This window comes from Meleagris gallopavo, chromosome 25 (assembly GCF_905368555.1).
Source record: "Meleagris gallopavo chromosome 25, MGAL_WU_HG_1.1, whole genome shotgun sequence".
In the NCBI taxonomy this organism is placed as follows: Eukaryota; Metazoa; Chordata; class Aves; order Galliformes; family Phasianidae; genus Meleagris; species Meleagris gallopavo.
This window is the reverse complement of record NC_139428.1, coordinates 1,965,875-1,985,911: the sequence shown is the minus strand read 5'-3', so window position 1 is coordinate 1,985,911 and position 20,037 is coordinate 1,965,875. Positions and strand designations below refer to the sequence as shown.

General features: G+C 52.8%; 1 protein-coding gene across 2 annotated transcripts in view; it reads left to right on the top strand.

Annotated features, from left to right (window-relative positions):
• The window catches only part of WASF2 (WASP family member 2), a 28,854-nt gene extending 9,103 nt beyond the window's left edge, over nucleotides 1-19,751 (top strand). The window contains exons 2-9 of one of the 2 annotated variants that reach the window (XM_085208634.1): nucleotides 4,302-4,455; nucleotides 8,299-8,433; nucleotides 8,929-9,082; nucleotides 10,168-10,285; nucleotides 11,379-11,509; nucleotides 12,936-13,091; nucleotides 14,844-15,352; nucleotides 15,822-19,751. In XM_085208634.1, coding sequence (XP_085064760.1) covers nucleotides 4,326-4,455; nucleotides 8,299-8,433; nucleotides 8,929-9,082; nucleotides 10,168-10,285; nucleotides 11,379-11,509; nucleotides 12,936-13,091; nucleotides 14,844-15,352; nucleotides 15,822-15,979 — 1,491 coding nt within the window. In that variant the 5' untranslated portion in view covers nucleotides 4,302-4,325 and the 3' untranslated portion in view covers nucleotides 15,980-19,751. The remainder of the gene's footprint in view (nucleotides 1-4,301; nucleotides 4,456-8,298; nucleotides 8,434-8,928; nucleotides 9,083-10,167; nucleotides 10,286-11,378; nucleotides 11,510-12,935; nucleotides 13,092-14,843; nucleotides 15,353-15,821) is intronic. The other variant, XM_085208635.1, reaches the window with a different exon arrangement.
• Nucleotides 19,752-20,037: the final 286 nt, after the last annotated feature.

The window sequence follows — 20,037 nt, the reverse complement described above, 5'->3', positions numbered from 1 at the left end:
AGGATTCCTGTGTGATCCGCTACAGCAGAGCTCCTGGGGAGAGCAGTCAATGAGAAACCCTCCAGCAGCGTCCTTGTCTTAAACGTACCTCGTGCTTCCCTCAAAGTGCTGGGTTAGGAGAAGCAAAAACTGCACGCTGTGGTCTTGTTTTCCCTTTCCCGGCCCGTGCTTTGCCACATTTGTTCCCAGCACCCCGAGAGCGTTTGCAGGAATGACTGCCGCAGTCAGAATGCGCTTAGAATTTGGTGTGTGAGGTGTTAAAATGTGGTGAGCGAGGCGTTGCTGCTTGCTGTGCCGGGTACAGGGACTCGGATGGGCAGCACCGTGCACAAAGCCTGCTTTCCTGCACCGCTGCGAGGAGTCTGAGGCTTCGTGCATGCAGCACAGGTGCTGAGGGAAGGATGGTGAGGTGCCAGTGGTGGCTGGAGGATTGCTAGGAATGTAGGAGTGGGGATCTTGCCGTGCTCAGCAAACTTTCCGGGCTGGCTTAGGGCTGTGAGCAGCCCGGCGCTCAGCAGTGTGTGTGTAAGCGCTTTGGGAGAGAGGGGAAAGGATGAGGAATGCTGGCAGAGCCCTGCTGGACGTGGGGGGAGGCCGAGGGGAAAGCTGGGCTCTGGGTGCCTCGGCTTTTAGTCACTGCTGTCATAACAAGGCTTGGAGCCTTCTGTGATTCAGGTCGCGGCTGGGAGACTGGAGAAGAAACGCTTGCCCGGAGCAGGTAGGGATGTTTTGCTTCAAGAGAGGGAGAGAAAAACATTGGTTCTCTTGAGGCAAACCCTTCCTTCTTGTTCCCGAGGAGGTGTGCAGCACGGCAGGTAGCAGGACGGGCGTTCTGAGCATCTCTGTGCGCCACGACGTTGGTGGGTTTGGCACAGGAGCAGCGATTCCCTTCCACTCTCCAGCCAGCAAAGAGCGCTCCGCTTCCTCGCTCGCAGCTCGAGCTGCTTTCAGTTTCATGCCTTGCTTTTTTTCCTCTGTATTCATTACAAATCTGTTGCAGACAGTCAAGTTTCATAGAGGCTCTTTGCTTTTCCCATACTCTGTGTCCTCCCTGCTTGCAGCAGGGTTGGGGAGGTGCTCTGTGCCCCTGCAGCGCACGCGCCCCAAAGTGCCGTTACAGCCAGTCAGATCTTCAGCACTGATGAGCAAGTGGAAATGCTTCTCTTTGCCCAAAAGATAAGGGTTGTTGTGGTTTTTTTTTTTATTTTATTTTTGGCCTCACAATTCATTTAACTTGCTTCTGAATGGCAGGATTTAGTTATAATATATGGTCTGCAGTGGTTACGTGACAGCGACTAATGCCTGCTGACCACTCTGGCTAGCTGGGGTGGAAAACTGCTGTGCTGTCATGCCCTGACTACGGAAAGGAAAGCAGCTCTGGATGGCCCTTGCTGGTAGCGTGCTGTCAATCAGTTTCTTAATGACTCTCTTAAAGAATAAAAGCAAGAACCTCCTGGAAAGCTTTTTTTCTGTCTGTCCCTTCCTTGTTTCGCTTGCTGTGTCCCTCCCCTGCCCCCAGCTGCACACCTCGTGCTGTCTCCAGCGTTTTGCTTCCTCCTTCTCCCTCTGCTCTCAGACGTTTTCCCTTCTCCACGCTTTATTTCCTGCCCCTCCCGGCTGCCGCTTTCAAAACACACCACTTATTTTCCAATCCAGACGATTAATCTTTGTCCCACCTACTCATGAGGCATGAAGGTTTTACAGGAGCCCATTAGCTGTTATCTCTATACCTTCCCACCAAAGGCTGATGGGGAAAAAGGAGGTCCACCAGGGAAGCTCCTTCTTGTGGGGGCACTGCTCTTATTGCTGGTTTTCTCTCTCCATGCTGTGAAAACAGCTGAAATCTCAAAGCTGAGGGGAGATGGAGCGTTGCTTTCAGTGCCTCATCCCAGCGCTGCTGCAGGAGCACAGGGCGGTCTGCCTGCTGCCATCCCATCCTTCCTGCCTTGCTCATTCATCTCCAGTGCTCTGCAGGGTTAATGCCTTCACGTCTCACTGCTGCTTGCCAGCTCCTGGCTGGGGTTGGGGGCAGCAGGGCCGGCCCCGTTGCCTTGGGAAGAAGCAGCAGTGCTGTGCTGTCGGAGCCGTCGCAAGGGCCAAACTCTTGATTCTGCAGTGGAGTGTGGCAGGCTGTGCTGGGAGGGTGGGGGTGGCTGCCAGGATGAGCTAGGCTATAAAGGGAGTGTTTTTCTTAGCCCTTATCGCTGCTGGATGTCTTGCACTGGTGCAGATTCGTGCTGTAGTTGTGCAGTGCAGTTGTAAAGAGGCGATTTGCACCGCTACTCTTTGCTTTAGTTGCAGAACAGGCTTTGAGGCTGAGCACTGTGGGGGTAGGGAAAGAACAGACAAGGTGTGGGTATGGGGGTACTTGGGGCTGGTGTTTCTGCATGGGTGTTTGGGGGCGTTACTCCATTTTTCTGCCCTCTTCTCTATATGCATGCAGAGAGGAGCGCTTCTCTCTGACCCAGCGCACCTATCATCTTTTGTGGCTGGTTTTTTGGGGGTTTATTTTATTTCCCTTTATTCCATATGCACGCTTGCATCTCTCCCCCTTACAGCCCAGGCTCGGTGTCTGTCCCAGCTCTGCAGATCCCACCGAGCCCTGGGGAGCACGAGGGAGAAGCTCGATGCAGGCAGCCTGCAAATGCTGCCTTGTTTATGAGAGCTGCAGACTGCAGTCTGGGGGGAGCTGGGAAAGTTTGTCTGGCTTAAAGCGCTAAAGCTGGCAAAAGATTGCAGGGCTTGGGCTGTAATCAATAAAACACGGGGAGTTTGGAAGCGAAGGTCAGAGTCCTTCCTTGGTTCACCCTGTTCTTTAAATATCTCAGCAGTTACAGTGGCTGCTGCAGCGCTTGGACACGGCGAGGAGCAGCACAGACCTCAGTCCTTGGAGAAGCACAGCTTTTATTTACCTGGAGGCAAACCCTGCTCCCTTCTGCTCCGAGGTTTATGGTTTTGGGGCCCTGTCCCTGGTGCAGGGCTGTGCACACGCAGTCCCTAGCTCAAAATGGCATCCTCCATCTGCTTGTCCAGGAGATAGCCCTGCGCTGCAGCACTCCAGCTCCTCTGCCTTAATGGGTCACATTTAGCAATTCAAAATCTGGCTTGTGAGGTAATTAGGAGGGATAATGCCCACTTCTTCCTCTTAACACCCTGATAGAAAAGCATCCAGGAAGGACTCCTGGACCTCAAAGATAAGCTGCCAGCTGCCACAGAGACTATCAAAGGGTGGCTCAAAGTCAAGAGCAAACAGCTGATTTTTTATGGTTCTTGGTTTTTTGCTGTTGGTGACAGGAAGCCATGTTCCCCAAGCTGTTAGCTTCCTGTTTTATTTTTACACCCAGCCCGAGCAGATCAGCATGCCTATCACATGGGAGCTGGCTGCTTCTCTCGGGCTGCTCCTCAGCTGACCTAGAAAAGTGATTCTTTCCCCTTCTAAATTAATCACGAAGTTGGGCTGTATTTGCTTTTACTGAGTTTTGAAGATTTCAGGCCTGTGGCACCGCCTGCTCCGAGCTCTGCTTAGCAAGGCATCCCTCCATCTCGGGGGCAGGCATTGCGAGAGGGATGTTTGTTGCTTGGACACTTCAGCAAGCTGCCAGAGAGAGTTTTGTCCCTTGGACGGGCTGACCTGCGCCTGAAAGCTCTTTGTCCCGCTTGGGGCTCCCTTACCATTAAACAGCCCCAGCACAAAAAACAATGGCCCAGTGTAAACCTCAGCCCCGGGGGATTTCCTGAGGGCCGCTGGGTGCAGCCTGCAGGATGGAGAACAGTCAGCAGAAAGTTTCCTGGTCAGCTGCGGGCGCTTCCTGTTGTTCACAGAGCCGCGCTGTGCCGCTGCGGGAGGAGCCGCGCTTTGTTCCCCCCCATCTCCTGCCCTCGTCCTCTGGTCGAAGCAAAGCCATCGGTCTCCGGTTTAACAAATTCCCGAAGAAGGGTCTTGAGGCTCGCTGAGATGCCGTGTGTGAGCGGGGAAGGAAGGAGGCTGCGGATGGGTAGGAAGGGAGCGGCGGCGGCGATGCCGGCAGCACCTCGCGTGTGGGCGAAGCTGTGTAGTTTTCCATCCCTGCCTCCATACCTGAGCCGGTGGGACTTTGCTGTCACTGCGAGTCACAGAACAGCGGGATCTTTATTTCTGAAGAGCCAGTATTATAAGGTTGGGGAAAGGAGGGAGGAAAGGAGGCTTATAAATAAAGCCATTTGAGAGCAGGAAAAACGAACACCATGGCTCTGGTGTGCCTGGAATTTGCGGTTGAGTAATCCTTTCCTGTTTCTTTTTTGGGTTGTTTTTCATCTTTCAGAACAGTGCCTGAAGCAGGTCCACCATGCCGTTAGTAACGAGGAACATTGAGCCAAGGCACCTGTGCCGTCAGACGTTGCCTAGCGTTCGAAGCGAGCTGGAATGCATGACCAACATCACCCTGGCAAATGTCATTCGACAGCTGGGCAGCCTGAGTGAGTACCATGGCGAGCCTGCGCGTTGCCCTCAGGAGTCGCTAGTGCTCTTTATTTAGCTCCCTTTCTACTCTTGTGTTCCTATTTCTCCCCCATCTGCCTTCCCCGGGTAATGCTAAAATGTTTTCCTAAAGAAATCCGATGCTAATTTCGTATCCCTGGTCCCACTGCCTTCCCCATCTAGAAGAAACTGGGGAGGGGGTGTGCGCATGTGTGTGCGTGCGTGTGTGCAAGGCTGCGGCGAAGCTGCAGATGGAAGGATGGAGCACAACTCAGGCTTGTAAAATGGGAGGCTCTCAGAGCAGCCAGGATCTTGTGTCAGAGAATGTGCCTCTAATTGCGTGCGCTACTAAATGGAGCTTGACTGTGCCGAAGCTATGGCGTGTAAGTAGTCTTCTTTTTAATGAAAGATAATTAAAGTGCCCGTGCAGAAGCAGCCTGTTTGCCTCTGCTGCTTGCTACCTCGGAAGACCCAAAGTCCCCAAGCATTGCCTTTGGGGCACTGGGGGCTCAGGGCTGCTCGCTCAGACGGCAGCACCAAGCTCAGCTCTCCGGTGGGCTGCCCCATAGCCTTGGAAAGGCTGCGGGGAAAACGTGGGCCTGCACGCCAAGGGAGGAGAGAAGAGTTAATTGTGGTCTCTGTGGGATGGCTCCATGCTCTCTTGAAATGCTCTGGCTCCTGATTAGCCACCTTTACCCTTGAAGCAAGTCTTTGAGAATCAAACTAATATATTGTTGAGCTTATCGGTGGTGTCTGCTAGCGCTTCTGCTTGCTCTGCAAAGTAAGCTCCTTGCCTAATGTGGCAGGAACCTCAGCTACAGTCTTTTTCCAGCAGTGAAAACCGTGGCTGCCACTGAAATCGGGGCCTGTGATGGCTGCCAGTCGGTGCCATGTTCTGTGTCGAGCTGTGGAAATGTCACTGCACTGACAGGACCTGTCTGTCCGCTCACCCTGTTGGTAGTTTGGTGGGTCTGGTAGCCAAGATGGTTGTGGAGTGCGAGGAAAATCCATCTCGTGCATGTGAAATGAGGAGGAAGGAGGCAGTAAAGCTGTGCAGATCTCAGCTGCAGAGAAAGCTAATCCCAGTCCAAAGGCATGCGGCGGGTTAGTGTGACAGAGCCCCGGTGAGATCCTGCAGATTTAGGCCGTCTTTGCACAGCTCAGATATTCAAAGCTTCTCTGTCTCTGCCTCAGCGGAGGCAGCAAAGCACTGGGAGCCAAACTGCAGCTGGGTTCCTTTCCTGGAAGGTGCCCTGGGATGTCTGCGTGGTGCAGGAGGGAGGTGTGTGCAGCCGGGTACCTGGAGGAGAGGTGGCTCCAGCTGGCACCGTGTGCCTCCTGCACGAGGGGGAGCAGCGCGTGCAGGTCGGGGATGATGAGCACCATCCCTTATCCGCATCCCTGGGGTCGGCAGTGTTTTAAATGGAGCTATTTAGACTCACTGCTGCAGAGCACTCACACCCAGGTGACCAAACTCCTGCCCCCCTCCTTCACCTCTCTTACTTTGGAGGAAAAAATCCACTCCTACTTCGTACGCTGAGCGTTGCAGGAATGCGAGGCAGGTTCAGTAGGCTGTGACAGCTCTGTCAAGTGAATAATCAGCCATGCCTAGTGCACCACAGTCACTTTACAAAGATGCAAACATAAATCTTGTCAAACTTTCATATTCCAGTGAGTTTACCCTTCGTTACTATCACAGCTGGTAGCTCTCTGTGTAAGCTGGCTGTGCAGTGTTATAGAATCCACGAGCTAAAGATGGAGAGACCTATTGAATCACACTGTCTGTCTTCCTGCCAGTGCACGACAAAGGGAATTCTGACTGTGAGTTGCACTTCTGCGACAGTCAAAGTAACTAAACCAAAAATTAATCTCTGCCTTACCCCATATGAAGCTGCACGTGGACGCCAAAGCGTATGCAAGATCCTGAACGTTAACTCAGGACTGCTGCACTCACACAGGTGAGGGAACACAGACCATCCCTGCTCCTTACAGAGTTAAGGACACCACGTGCGATGCTCTTTGTGTCATTGTGTGCTTGAAACATGCCATCAGCACTGCAAACCAAAGGCTTGGTACCTTCCCTTCTACTTGTTGGAGTTCCTTGTGAAATTCGGAAACGATTCCCAGTTCTCCTGAACGCAGAACCAAATTACGACTTTATGAGCTATTGCTGGGAGGGGCAGCAAATGATCACGGAGAGAAGTGCTCGCTTCCTTTGATCAAACAGGAGAGCTGGTGCTGATGGGGAGCACAGAGTGCCTCGTGGAACCTGGCTGCAGTGAGAGCTATCCGGCCTTGGGTCTGCAGGGCTACAGTCCTCCCCAGGAGACTGGGGAGAGCTGGCTTTGTTAGCAGAGCATATGTGGAGTCAGCGGTGTCCAGGAGAGCCGAGGGAGGAGGTCAGCTGAAGTTCACACCCAGCATTTACCTTCTGCAGGCACTTGAAGCTGGCACTGCCACCAGAAAGGGTGGAGGAGGTTGATTTTTAACCTGCCTTGTTCTCCGTGCTTGGCGGTGTAAGGAGAAGTGCGTGGCGTTGCGAACAAGTCACTGATAACAGGGGGAGGAATGAGCAACCTCTGCTATGGGTGTCAGCTCAGCCTGCTGGAAGGCTTTGCACATTTTGCACAGGCATTGCTGGCTGCCATCGCTGTGCTTCAGAGGAAGGGATCTTTCCTGTGCGACTCGTCGCAGGCAGCCACGTTTTCCAGCATTGCTGGTAAAGTCAGGCTTCTCGCTGCTCGTCCTTTCCTGAACGTCGGAGAGGATCTCTGGCAGAAGCAGATTCCAGAACAAACTGCTGACCATACGACGATGCGCTTACGGAACCAGACGGCTGGTTGGGAGCAGCCTCGTGCTCAGCAGCCGTGGCTGGAAATGTTTCCCATCAGTGGAAACTCAGTGGGCTGCCGTCAGTGCCAAGTCTGTTCCCATCAGTGCTGTCCTCTGCGTGGTTATTTGGGGTTCCCACCTTCAGGTTACGCTGGAGAGCGGAGCTTTAAGGACAGTGCTCTCTTCAGCTTCTTCTTCTTTCAGTTCACCCGTCTCTGTCCACCTGTGGTCATCTCTCCTTCTATATGCAGATTTTAAACTCTGAAGGACAGGGCAGATCTTTCTGTTAGGCTTGTAAGTGGTGCAGCAAGCTTCTGATCCAAGCCCCAAGGCGCTCTCACCATCCAAACGATGGATGATGTTTGTCATCACAGCCCACTGGGCAACCCAAGCTGTTCCAGAGAGAATATTCCTGTTGGAGAAGTTCCCTTTTGGTTTTGATTTAGAATAAATGTGAATGCATCAATTTTTCAGACACTGCCACCTGAAGGAACAAAAGGGTCAGTGCTTTTGTCTGTGGTTATAGCTCAGGCTTTAGGATCAAGGACCGGGTCTGCTCTCTGGTTCCAGAGCTCTTTGAGCTTGTAAACATGTGCCAGTTACCCTGGAGGCAGGCCTGCTGGAGACCAGGAGCCTTTGAGCTTCTCCAGAGCAATAAAAGTCTGTGTTGTCTTGTCTAATAAACAGAACAGCAGTGAATCTTAAAGGACCTACAGAGCCGTCCGGATTCAGACCGCTGTTACGTTGTCAGCCCTCTTTCTCATTACTTTAATACTGACTTGAAAGTATGTCTCAGTTGTTTCTTCGTGGCCTAAAGATCCCTCAGAAATGTCGGGTTTTGGTGGAAGGGAGCGTTGTCCTCCTGGATGTTGCACCCAAGCCTGGCAGACCTGAGAAGAAGCCCGGTTCGTTCCTTCTTTCTTTCTTCAAGAAAACCGAGTGGGAGATGGCATGTTTGCATGTGGTTTGATGTGGCTCATGAGGGTAACGTGGTCGCTTTAATATTGCAGGTAAATTTGCAGAAGACATATTTGGAGAGTTGTTTACTCAAGCCAACACTTTTGCCTCCCGGATGAGCGTTCTTGTCGAGAGAGTTGACCGCTTGCAAGTCAAAGTCACTCAGCTGGATCCCAAAGAGGAGGAAGGTAATGGAGTGCAGCACAGTCCCTGCAGACAAAGCGTGGTGAAGGTTCTCTGTGGCTGATGGGTGGCCCTACGATGAGCCTGGTGCTGTGATTGGTGTTAGAAGGTCTTCCCTTGAACTAAGAGGGACTGTTTCACCCCTCCCAAAAAAGCCCGCTGCATCCATCTGGCCGAGGAGAGACTTGCTTGTTAGCAGACCTCCGTGTGGAAGCTCATCCTTCAGCGGTTGGGTAGCCGTGGATTTCCCAAGTCTTGGTTGCAGGGGTTTGAAAGCACCCCGGCAGCTCTCAAGCCGTGTCTGTACAGCAGCAGATCTTGTCACAGCACGGTCTGAGACTTGCTGGGCTTCCCAGGAGATCTGTGGGAAAAGGAACCTGACTTGAGGGGTGCTAAGCACGCCAAGAACTGCAGCTGAAATCAGATGTTTGCTGCTTGGTCCTCAGTGCCGTTGGCCTGGGTCAAGCTGCTCTTCACTTGCTCTTTTCTCTTTCTTACAGTCTCCCTGCAGGGCATTAACACCAGGAAGGCCTTCAAAAGCTCCACTACTCAGGACCAGAAACTCTTCGACAGAGATTCTCTGCCGGTGCCTGTGCTTGAAACCTATGGGACCTGCAATACTCCTCCACCTCTCAACATTCTTTCCCCTTATAGGTAACACCACAACGCCTCCATAGGCGTTTGTTCCCTGACAGAGGAAGCTTCTTCCTCCCAACCAGCTGAGGTCATTTCCCATCCCCTGCTGTATTGAAGTAGCCATCTCTCATTGGAAATAGGTTTGGAGATCCACCGGGAAATCTCCATCCTTTGGATTACACGAAACTTTGCTTTTGAGGCTGTACAAATGAGCATAGCTAGAAAATTATACGTTTGGTTACCTGCTGTCACTTTTGTGACTGCCTTGGGGCAAGGCTTGGCTTGCACTGCATAAACATGCTAGGTGTTGTGCAGATGATGCATTTTCCTTGTGCTTCACTGTAGCCCCGTGGCTTCTTTCCAGAAAGCCGCAGTGCAAACTGCAGAGCATCCATCTGTGTGTGGCTCTCACCCAGGTGGGTGCAGCAGGCTCCTGTAGGTCTGGAGATGCTTCCCATGGCCTCCCATGCCTGGCCTGAGACATCTGATGTGACCTAGGTGGGCTTTGTGAGCCCTTCTCCCGAGCGGTCCTGCTGTGCCGCTTCATCTTGTCCGTAGTAGAAGCAAGGGGGTCGGAATACAGAGACTTAGCCCACATCCATAAATATCTTTTGAACAGGTAAAAAGTAATTACAGATAGCTGGAGGCAGCTGTCTTCTGCCAGACGCGGCTGCACTGCAAAGTAGGAGAGTGAGTGTGCTCACACACACGAGTTTCAAGGACGCTGCCGGTCTGATTTAGGGTTCCCGGGCTGGAGGAGATTTTTTCACACCAAAAACACAACACAAACAAGTGGGAGTTGGAGTGAGAGACCTGCTGCTCTCCTGGTGGTTGCTCAGAGCAGCCGAGTCCTTCAGGTGCTGAAATCCAGAGTTTGTGTGAGAGTGGAAGAGATGGCAAGTGGGAGTGCTGGGACAAGCGGTGGCTGCTGTGGGTCTGCTGCCTATTTTTAAATGGAGGACAGAGGCGAGAGCAGAGCGTTTGACCTTCTCATTGCAGGCTTTTAATCTGTTGTCTGGGCTGGTGGCTTTTATTTTCTTTGGGCTGCAAACAATTGCATGACTTGGCCTCTTTATGTGTGTGTTTTCTCCTCCCTATTCCAGGGATGATGGCAAGGAGGCACTTAAATTCTACACGGATCCTTCCTATTTCTTTGACCTTTGGAAAGAGAAAATGCTTCAGGACACCAAGGATATTATGAAAGAGAAGCGGAAGCACAGGGTGAGGAAATGGGGGATCTCTGCCATTTCAGCAGCACGTCGGGGTGGGAGAGGAGGTGGAAAGCGTTAATGAACTGTGGGCTCCAAAGTTGCTATCCAAAATTGAGGTTTACTCTCTTAAGCTCTTTGGGGATCAATTCAGAGAAGTTTTGATCTGCTTTACTTTCATCTCTGTTAATTAAAAAGAAGACAACAAGGATACCCTTAATCTGTTTTTCCAAATGCCATCTTCTTTGTGTTGTTAGAAGGGTTTAATTTGTTGTCTTCAAACAGCACCGATGCAGTCAGCAGAGCAGGGCTGTGTCAGCCTTCTCTGTGCTTGTGGTGTTGCACGGGGGTCTGCTCAGTGTTGAAGCAGTGCAAATCCCACTGCCCAGCACCACGCTTTGCCAAGTGCTGCAATAAATTCTATTGTGGAAGAGTCAAAAAAAAAAAAAGGAAAGAGAGAAAACCTTCAGAAGTGCCAGAAGAGGCCCTGGTGTTAAATGGCAAAGCCGTGTGAGCTGAAAGCACCAGGTGAAGCTCCTGGTTTGGTTACTGGGGGGATTTGAACCAATGCTGAAAGTGACACCGTAAAAGCTTCGGTTTGAGCATACTTCATTTAGCTTTTTGGCAACCAGAGTCCCAAATATCAAACCAGATGCTGCTCTTTCCATATCAGAGTAACAAAGGAAGGAGCTAGGACGTGTCAGAACACAGAAAATGAGGCTGCACACCCAAAGCATTAACACCAGCAAGGCGATGGGGGAGTTTGGCAGCCTTGACACACAGGCCAAAAGCAGAATTGATGAGGGGAAATGGAGCTCTGACTGCCCCCGAGGTGGTCGTGCCAGGCTGTAGCCCTGACGTCATGCTGAGGAAGCTGGGTGGTGTCTTTTGCTGCTCTCTCTGCTCCATCTTCTTTGTCTGGGAGGACGTTGGAGCTTTCAGCAATCAGGAAAATGAATGACAAATCTTGGCCCTCTCAGAGAATGTGTTTTCGTGAAACTGCTGCAGGTCTCTCCTATCCCTTCCTGCTCCCAGTGTGTTTAAAGCAAAATAAGGCTTTTGTTTGATTCCTCCTCCCTTTCCTTTCCTTTCCTTTCCTCCTGCAGAAAGAGAAAAAGGAGAATCCGAACCGAGGAAATGTGAACCCACGGAAAATCAAAACCCGGAAAGAAGAGTGGGAGAAACTGAAAATGGGACAAGAATTTGTTGAGATAAAGGACAAACACGGTCCTGCTGGGTAAGCAAGTCCAGGGCTCTGCTCTGCTCCCCAGCAAGGGGTAGCAGGCAGGTGGTGTTGATTGTAATGCAGTTCACCCTGCTCTGCAGCTTCTCCAGATCTGCTGCACGGCGCGGATCGATACTGCCACTAATCAGATTCTCCAAAGTAAATCCATCTGCGGATTTAGAATTTGCTAAATAAATCAGGGCTACACGGCTTGAACAAGGTGGCAGGAGCAGCCCCAGCAGCACGGCTGCTCCCGTCTGCCTGCCTCGTGGGCACGGAGCACAGACAGCTTTGGCTCCATAGCCCTGGCAGTGCCCTTCCCATCACCCCGAGCTCTGGGGCTGGTGCTGATGAGCAGGGTGGCATCTCAGCGGTGTTGTGTGATGGCTTTGTTAGATCTCACAAACGGCTCTTCACGCCCTCAAGTTGGAGCGGGGGCAGTTCCCATCCAAGTGTTCCAAGCTACAGATCTCTCTTTAGTGCTTTTGGCTTGGGAATTCATTTAACTTTTGACACCAGCGAGGCTGGAAGCAGACTGAATTCCCCACAATGCACCTCTCTCTTGCTTGCTCCTCGCAGCTTCCTTTCATACAAGAAAAATCTCTCTTTAAATCACACTCTCCAGCTAAAAATAAAACTTGCTCTTAGTTTAATAGGAGGACAGGTTTGGTTTCTAGCAGAGGAATCGAGCAGCACAACAGCACCGTTTCCCTGCTCCTCTGTTTTCTGGCATCAGTGCATGCATTTGAATGCTCCTGAGGAGCAGCTGCAGCACCTCGCCCCACGGTGAGATGAGCCCCGAGACCTGAGCAGCTGCAGTGCCTTGCTTAGCAGTGCTTCAGCTTGGGATGCTTGCTTTTCATGGCATGTCGTATCTTTTTAGTAGCTCTTTTTTTTTGTCACTGATGATACCCAGTGTAACTCAGAGTCTTTCAGGGCCAGCTTGGTCAAAATGCACTCTGTTTTTTTTTTTCTATCATCAAATACTTCAAAAATATTTTTGGTTTTCTTATTGTTGGCTAAAATAGGTAATCGTGTTCTGATACATGGTAGCAGTGGCCAAGCAGGAGGGTATCCAGCAGAAGGATTACAGAGTAAACCGTATGTGATTCTTCCTATAGGATGCTTTGAGAAATAGAGACTTCTTGTTTTTAACTGTTGCTTTAAGGTTTTGCTTCGTGTGTCCCGTTGTGGTGGTTGATAAGGTCCCACCTCAAGGCAGGTCCAGCTGTGCTGGGAAAAGCCTTCCTGCTAGGAAACCTAATTTCTGAGCCTTGCAGGTTGATCCATCTACTTGGTTAATATTACTGGTGCAACTGCCGCACAGCTGTGATGCTGTAACCCTTCTGAGAGGCAGTGCTCTTGTGAGCGAGGGGGAAAATGAGTTTGAGACGCTACTTTGAACTCTTTAAACACAGTGCTTGCCTTCCCCTCTCAGGTACCCCTCTAACATGGTGTATCAGAACGGCAGCATTGGCTCAAATGAAAGCATGGACGTGAACTGCTACCCGCCACCGCCGCAGACTGACTCTATTGTGCCTCCACCTCCTTCGTTCCCAGATGACAGCCTGCCTCCACCCCCGGTGGAATTTAGGTAAGCCTACGGGATCCCTTCTGTCACCAGGGAGTAGTAGGTGGTGTAAAAGGATGACAGGAGACGTGAGATGGCACAGCAGAACTTCCTGACGGGCGCTGTATGGGAAGCAGCAGCGTCCTCCTGTCTGGAGGGAGGGAGGTGCAGCAGCAGAGCAGGGCAGAGCTGCAGTCAGCACAGCCACTCTCGGTGCTTCTCAGCCACTGTTGTTGTTCGTGTGCAGGAGGGGAGAATGGATTTGGAGGAGGACTCGAGCAGAGCTGTTCTGCTTTCTAAAAGAGTAGGGTCACATTTAACGGTCTGGCTCCACGGCATGGGTTGGATCGGTCCCTCTTTTGCAGTACAGTTCTTCCAATATACGTAGGTTTACATTCCTGAGAGAGCTTTGCACTTGCAGAGTGCAAAGAGCACTTTCTTTCACTCGTGGTTTTCTTTGCTATCGCCATTTGCCCTGTGATTTCTGACAAATGCATGATGTGGGCGCTGAAGATGTAGATGTAATAAAATTTGAAGGACTGGAACACACCAGCTGGCTCCTTCTCAGCGGAAGTTCAGTGTAGCTGCTTTGTATCAGATGAAATGGTGACTTCCAGTCACCTCCAGAGATGAGAACTATGGTCCGGCAGTGGCTTGAGACACAGATTGAAATGAGGGAGCAGCTTTTTGTTTTTTTCTTAAAGGCAGTAACAGTGTGTCTGATCGACAGGGCTGCGTTAGCTTGTCTCCATCTTATCCAGAGGCAGCAGTGCTGCAGAAAAGGCTCTTCTGATGTGTCAGAGAGACCAAGCACTCCACTCTGCAGCATGTTCCTCTAGGGCAGAGCAGAAATGAGCTTTCAGATGAAGCTTAAGCTGCCTTATGCAGTTCCTTAGATCTCTGCCCAGCCACAGAGATCTTCTCCTCTCTGGTTTTGTTTTGGTGGTTTGTTTTTAAAGAATCCTGGGAGTGAGGTTTGATCTCCAGTGGTCTGTCACGGATCAGCGTTTGTGCGCTGCCAAGAACGGTGACATTTTTGTGGCAAACATACCAAACCTCTTTTGCCTTACAGTGCAAGATGTCGTCAGCTTAGGGCTTCCTTTACACGCACGTAGGATGCTGCGGTCTCTTCTGGGTAGCGTCGTTCTCTGCTGTAGCACAGCTCCCATAAATGGGAACTCGGTGTTCTCCCTGAGAGCACGCTGGGTGCTCATCCCTTCCTTCCCCACGGTGAGCTGTGAGCCGCGGTCGCTGCGCTGCAGCTCTGAGCCGCGGAATCCAGCGAAGAGATCTGTTCCTAGCAGGTGCTGAGAGCATATGTTCTCCTGGCATACCCGCCAGCCCCTGTGCCATTTATCACAGTAGATGTCCCTGCTTGGCGTGTCACAAGCCTGACCTCAGCATGGAGGGATAGCAGCTAGCAGTGCTGCAGGAGCTCCTAAGCCAAGAGGCTTCTCTGGGCTCAGATGTGACGCCTGGCCTCTGGCAGGGAGGTGAGATGGCTCGTGTTCTTGTCAGCCTGGGAGATGGGACAGATGATCGCGTCGCTGCCAGTCCCCAGAAGCTCTCCTTTGTTCTGGTGGTGGTGGTGGCCAAAAGAAACCCTGCAAGAAAACTAAAACCCGAGGAGAGAGGTCTCATGAAACACCAGCTGAAGCTGGAAGTTAGATTTTTCTCTGGACCGCAACAAAAACACATGATTCTCATTAAGATGGAGTCTGTACGGTCTGACCTCAAAGCTAACAGCCTTATTTGTCTCTCCTTCTTTTGCAACAGCTATCCTGTAGACAACCAAAGAGGTTCTGGTTCTGGAGGGACCAAAAGATCCAGCCTGGTTAGCCCGAGCCACCCACCTCCAGCTCCTCCGATCGGATCCCCCGCCGGGGCCAGGCCGGGCTTTGCTCCCCCTCCAGCACCGCCTCCACCACCACCAATGATGGGCAGCACCCCTCCACCACCACCCCCGTCCCCAGGGACCCCACCACCACCCTCTCCCCCCTCTTTCCCCCCTCACCCCGAGTTTGCTGCCCCGCCACCACCGCCGCCCCCTCCGGCGGCCGAATACAGCAGCGTGCAGCCCCCTCCTCTGCCCCAGCCGGGCGGTGGGAGCGCGCCGCCTCCCCCTCCCCCCCCGCCGCCTCCTGGCCCCCCACCTCTGTCTTCCAGTGGCCTCGATGGGCCCCCAGCACCGCCTCCACCCTCAGACACCTCCGCCTCCAAGCCCAAGTCGTCCTTGCCCGCGGTTAGCGATGCCAGGAGCGATTTGCTTTCAGCCATTCGTCAAGGTAAGATTGCGTTTCAGCCCCAGCTTTCTCCATAGCCTGTGGAATACCCACGGCGTGCGGGAGCTGCCTCACGAGCGGGGCTGTGGCTGCCCCGCTGTTGGAGGCTTTTTGCTGCGGGCTCTCCTTGTCTGCCCGACCAGATGATGGCCTCGATGGCTGTGTGCCTCTGCCTGCTCCTTGGAGACGGCGGTGCCAGATCTGCCGTGGTCCAAGTTTGCAAAGTGGGCTGAATGACAGTGGTGTAACCCTTCAGAGGAGCACAGAATCGATTCAATTCCCATTCCACCTGCCCACCCAGCCTGTCTTGGCTGTCATTCACCATCACCGTTATTCCATAGCGTGTCCAATACTTGCTGGCAGAGCACGGGCTGTCTTGCTCAGAGGATTTCATCAAAGGGATGGCTGCCTTGGGGATTTCAGCGTGACCAAAGCCTCTGAACGATCCCCTCCGTTGCCTCCTTCCTAACAGGCTTCCAGCTCCGCAAGGTGGAGGAGCAGCGGGAGCAGGAGAAGAGGGACGTTGTGGGCAACGACGTGGCAACCATCCTGTCGCGCCGCATCGCCGTGGAGTACAGCGACTCTGAGGATGACTCTTCAGAGTTCGATGAGGACGAGTGGTCGGATTAACCACGGCCCCATCCCCTCTGCTCCCTTCCCTCCTGGGTTAACGGCTTCTTAAAGAACCAGGTGGCCAAACCTTCCACCGTTTCCTTTTCGCCTGTAACCAAAGATGTGCCAAGGGTTTTCAGACAACCACCAGCATATCTCCCCTCTTCCTCCCCCCCGGGCTTTGGCAGGACTTTGTGCTCTGCCTTTCCAATAGGTCTCCTCGCAGGCAGTGAGGATGGAGGCGTTGGGATTTGGCTGGAGGGAGTGGAACGGTTGCTTATTTAAGAGAACTAAACCTCCAGATTCTCGATGCCACCAGGCAGAGCCCACAAAACCCCTCCGTCCTGAGGGATTTTTAAAGCAAAGATGGATGATCCTGTTGTGGCCGCGTGGCCTTTCAGATGAAGGACATTTTCAGCTAGTTTCCTCATTGCAACAGCAGGCAGTTGATCTAGTGGCTCTTCCTTTCCAGTGAATACTGGTAGTGCTGCAAGAAAACGGGCTTTAAATGTCTGTTTTCTGCTGCATCCCACTGTCACATAATCAGTTTTCGGCAGTAGTGCACAATTCTTTCCCCTCTGACCCTCCTCGGTATTTCCAGACTTACCCCCGCTGCGGGGGCACTCCTGGCTGTAGGGTGCAGAGTGCATCGGGTGCAATGTGAGGAGAGGTGTGTTCTTCTTTAAAGCTGCCTTTACCTTCCTCAAAAACCTGCAGGACTGCTTTGCCACGAGGGAGCCTTGCACGAAGCTGCAGCAGGATGGCTGCTTGGCTTCCTGCTGCAGGGAGAGCAGAGCTGATGGCTCCGCTTCGTGCTGGGAGCGTGCTTAAAAAACAAAGCAAAACCCAGAAGTGCCTACGGCAGGGAAGCAGTGGGGAGGGCTGCTCTGAGCACCAGCCCCCATTTGACCAGTTGGAACAGCTGCTTCTCTACTGCAGTGACCGCATTTTTGCAGAGAGCGTTGCTGCAGGAATCGCTGGTGTTACTTTTGCTTCCTCCTCCCTTTCACTTCAGGATTAGGGGGGTCGTGTGCCTAAAACCACCTCGTGTGTGTGAGCTGAGTTGCCCGTTGGTTCCGTCAGACCTAACCCATCTTGTTCCCCGTGTTTTGTTACTATAATTGATTAGTTAATTTTTAAGAACATTTCTTCTCCCAGCTAACCCTGCGGATTCCTAGGCTGCTCACTACAGGCAGGGGAAGAAAATGGAGAACTTGAACTAGCTGACCTAGGTGTTACTGCTGTTTTATATTACATAGAATATATGCATATCTTGGAAATCTACAAGCAGAGATCCCTGTGCTACAGATGTGCTTTTTGTATTTTAATTTGAGCACAACTGTCTCAGAAGGCGATTCCAAAGCCTTGTGGCTCAGGCTGTTTTGCCTGGGACCGTTAAGACCAAATCTCCAACCTCTTTGCCTTTCTGATTGTAAAGTGTTCTGCCAGCCTGTGCCTGTTGTTCCCCCTCCAGCTTGCCTTGTTTGTGGTGTTGCTGATAGCTGGGATGCCAGGCCCCTCCGGGGGCTGCTGGGTTGCTGAAAACCTTTCTTAGGGGTTTGATTGATGATTTCAGTTTGTGCCATCGAGTTCTTCCTGATTTCTCGCGTGCGTCGGTGCATTTTTAAGGTGTGCCAGAGCAGACGAGGGCCTGGAGGAGGGGCTTTGCTGGGGTGCGGGTCAGGCTGAGATCCGGCCCAGCCCTGAGCACAATCGGGGGAGATTCACCAGGTTCTCCACCGTCGCATTTCTCTGTGATGTCTGTGAGTCGGCGGTGCGGAGCAGGACGCAGAGGAGATAGCGAGGCATCCCAGCAGGCTGGGAACATCTGAGCAGCGCTCATTGCAGGTTCTGGAGAGGGAAAGAAACCCCTCGAGTGCCAGCGAGCCGTGGTGCAGCGGAGGGACTTGGAAATGCAAAGTGATCGGTGCTGCACGCTGGGTGAGGGGGGCTGGAGGAGAATCGCTGCCTCTGTTTTTCTGCTCCTTCTGTAAGCATCCTCCTCTGGCTTCTCTTGGAGACGGGTTCCTGGGGAAAACAGACCTGTGAGCTAAGCCAGGCTGACAGCATTATCACACAGGGAAGCGCGGAGCTCACAAATGCCAAACCTGGGTTAATTTTAAATTGCCTTAAGTAGATTTGGCCCCCTGTTGGGAAAGGGGAGCGAGTATTTCTGTCGTGTGAAATCCAGAGAAATGCCACGCTCCTTGCAGCCCAGCGTGTGGGGCAGGGCTGCGCCTCGGGGCGCTGGGGATGCGGTCACCCCACGCCTGTGGCTCAGGGATGCTGGGTGGGTGAGAGGTGCAGCTGCAGGTGGAGCTCAGTGCTGCTGTGCCTCCCCTGCTCCGCAGCCCTTCTGGCAGCAGGAGGGATGCTGCTCTGCCTGCGCGAGCCTGCTTTTACCCACGGCTGCTTCCAGATCCGGGCTGAGAGGCAGAACTGCAGGATCCCGAGCGGAGGGATTGCAGATATGACAAAACAAGGGGTGTGAGGTGCCCGTCTGTGAGCTGTGCTGCAGAATTGCAGAGCGCCGGGCCTCGTATTTCTGAACCCGGCAGGGGAGGAGGAGAGGTGCCAAAAACAACCTTTGCAAAGCAGAGCAGCTGTGCAGAGCTGCAGGGCCCAGGCCCCGTGCTTTCCTCCTGCCATCTTTTGCTTCTTGTCGTGGCAGCACCGCGCCGGGCTGGGTGGAGCAGAGAGCCTGGAGCGTTCTGCACGGCCAGAAGCAGAGCCGGCAGCCCTGAGCTCCCCTCTCTGCCTGTCCCCGTGGGTCTCTGCACGGAGCTGGGGCAGCCGCTGCCCTCCTGCCCCGCTCAGACGTTTCTCCTGCTGCCTTTGCCCGCAGTGCTTGGCTGCTGCTGCTGGCAGCCGCTCCCCCAGCGCCCCTCCTTGGCGCACAGGGGTGCTGTGTCCCCAGTCCCTGGCCTCAGCCTGGAGCCTCGTCTGCAGCCGGTGACCTTCACCGCTTTTTCCTCTCCTTATCAGACCCGGATGGAGGGAAGGGGCTCTGTGAGGTCCCACGTGGCCGTGGAGCCGCACGGTGTCATTTCAGGGAAGGGATATTTGTGTCCGTGAGCTCATGAGCGCTGCTGTGCTCTTGGAGCCTCTCGCAGGGCAGGTGCTGCTGCCCCATCTCAGCTCTCCGTGCTGCTGCATTTCGGGGCTGCTCATTCCCCTCCTTTTTTATTTCTTTAAACAAAGCCTTGAAGTGGGGAAGCGGATTCGCTGGGTTTTATTACTGTATTAACATTCGTTTAAATCCATTTCAGAAACTAACTCCTTTCTCTTCCTGCTTAGAATGTCTTAGGCAAGCTGTAACCCTTCCAAAGTGCCTTATTTTTCCTATATGACATAAATATATTTATAAGAACTGTGCTGTGTGTGTGGCCGGGGCGCACTGCAGAGCGGCGTTGGAGCGATGCTCTCAGGGTGCCAAGGGGGGGGAATTGGGTTCCTCACTTCAGACCAAAGGAGTTTCAGCACTGAAACTCTGCTTAAAGAATTAAAAGAAAGAGAGAACCACCACCTGAGGAGCAGAGTGCTGCCTCCTTGGGGTCGGTTGTTCCCCTCTCAGAGCAAATGCTGATGGTGTAAAACCAGGCTTTCCTGCTGCCACTTTCAACCCCTTGGATGAAGATCCCAATTGCAATTTTTATTTTATTTTTTGTAATGTAGACGTGAAGAAAGAAAAAAAAAAAAAAAAAAAAACAAGAAAAAACCACAAAGCCAACAAATCACGACGGTCCTTATTTTTAAAACCTCAAACTCGATAAAAAAACCTTTCTATCCATTGGTGCCTTCGTGTGTTCTTGTGGGGAGCCGTGATGCTCCTGGTGCAGGGCAGTGCGTGCTGAGAGCTGCCATTCCTGCTGCCATTCCTGCTGCCATTCCTGCTGCCATTCCTGCTGCCCAGGAGGGCCACGTGGGAGCCCTGCACTGCATGGCTGGGCTGGCCTTTGAGGATGCTTGCTGTTGGAGCCCGTGGGGGGAGCTCAGCGTGGCAGAACCCCCATCCAGAAGCCGTGCCGCAGTGAGGAGCCCAGCCTCGCTCTGTGCACCGCGAGCTGTGCTCTGCC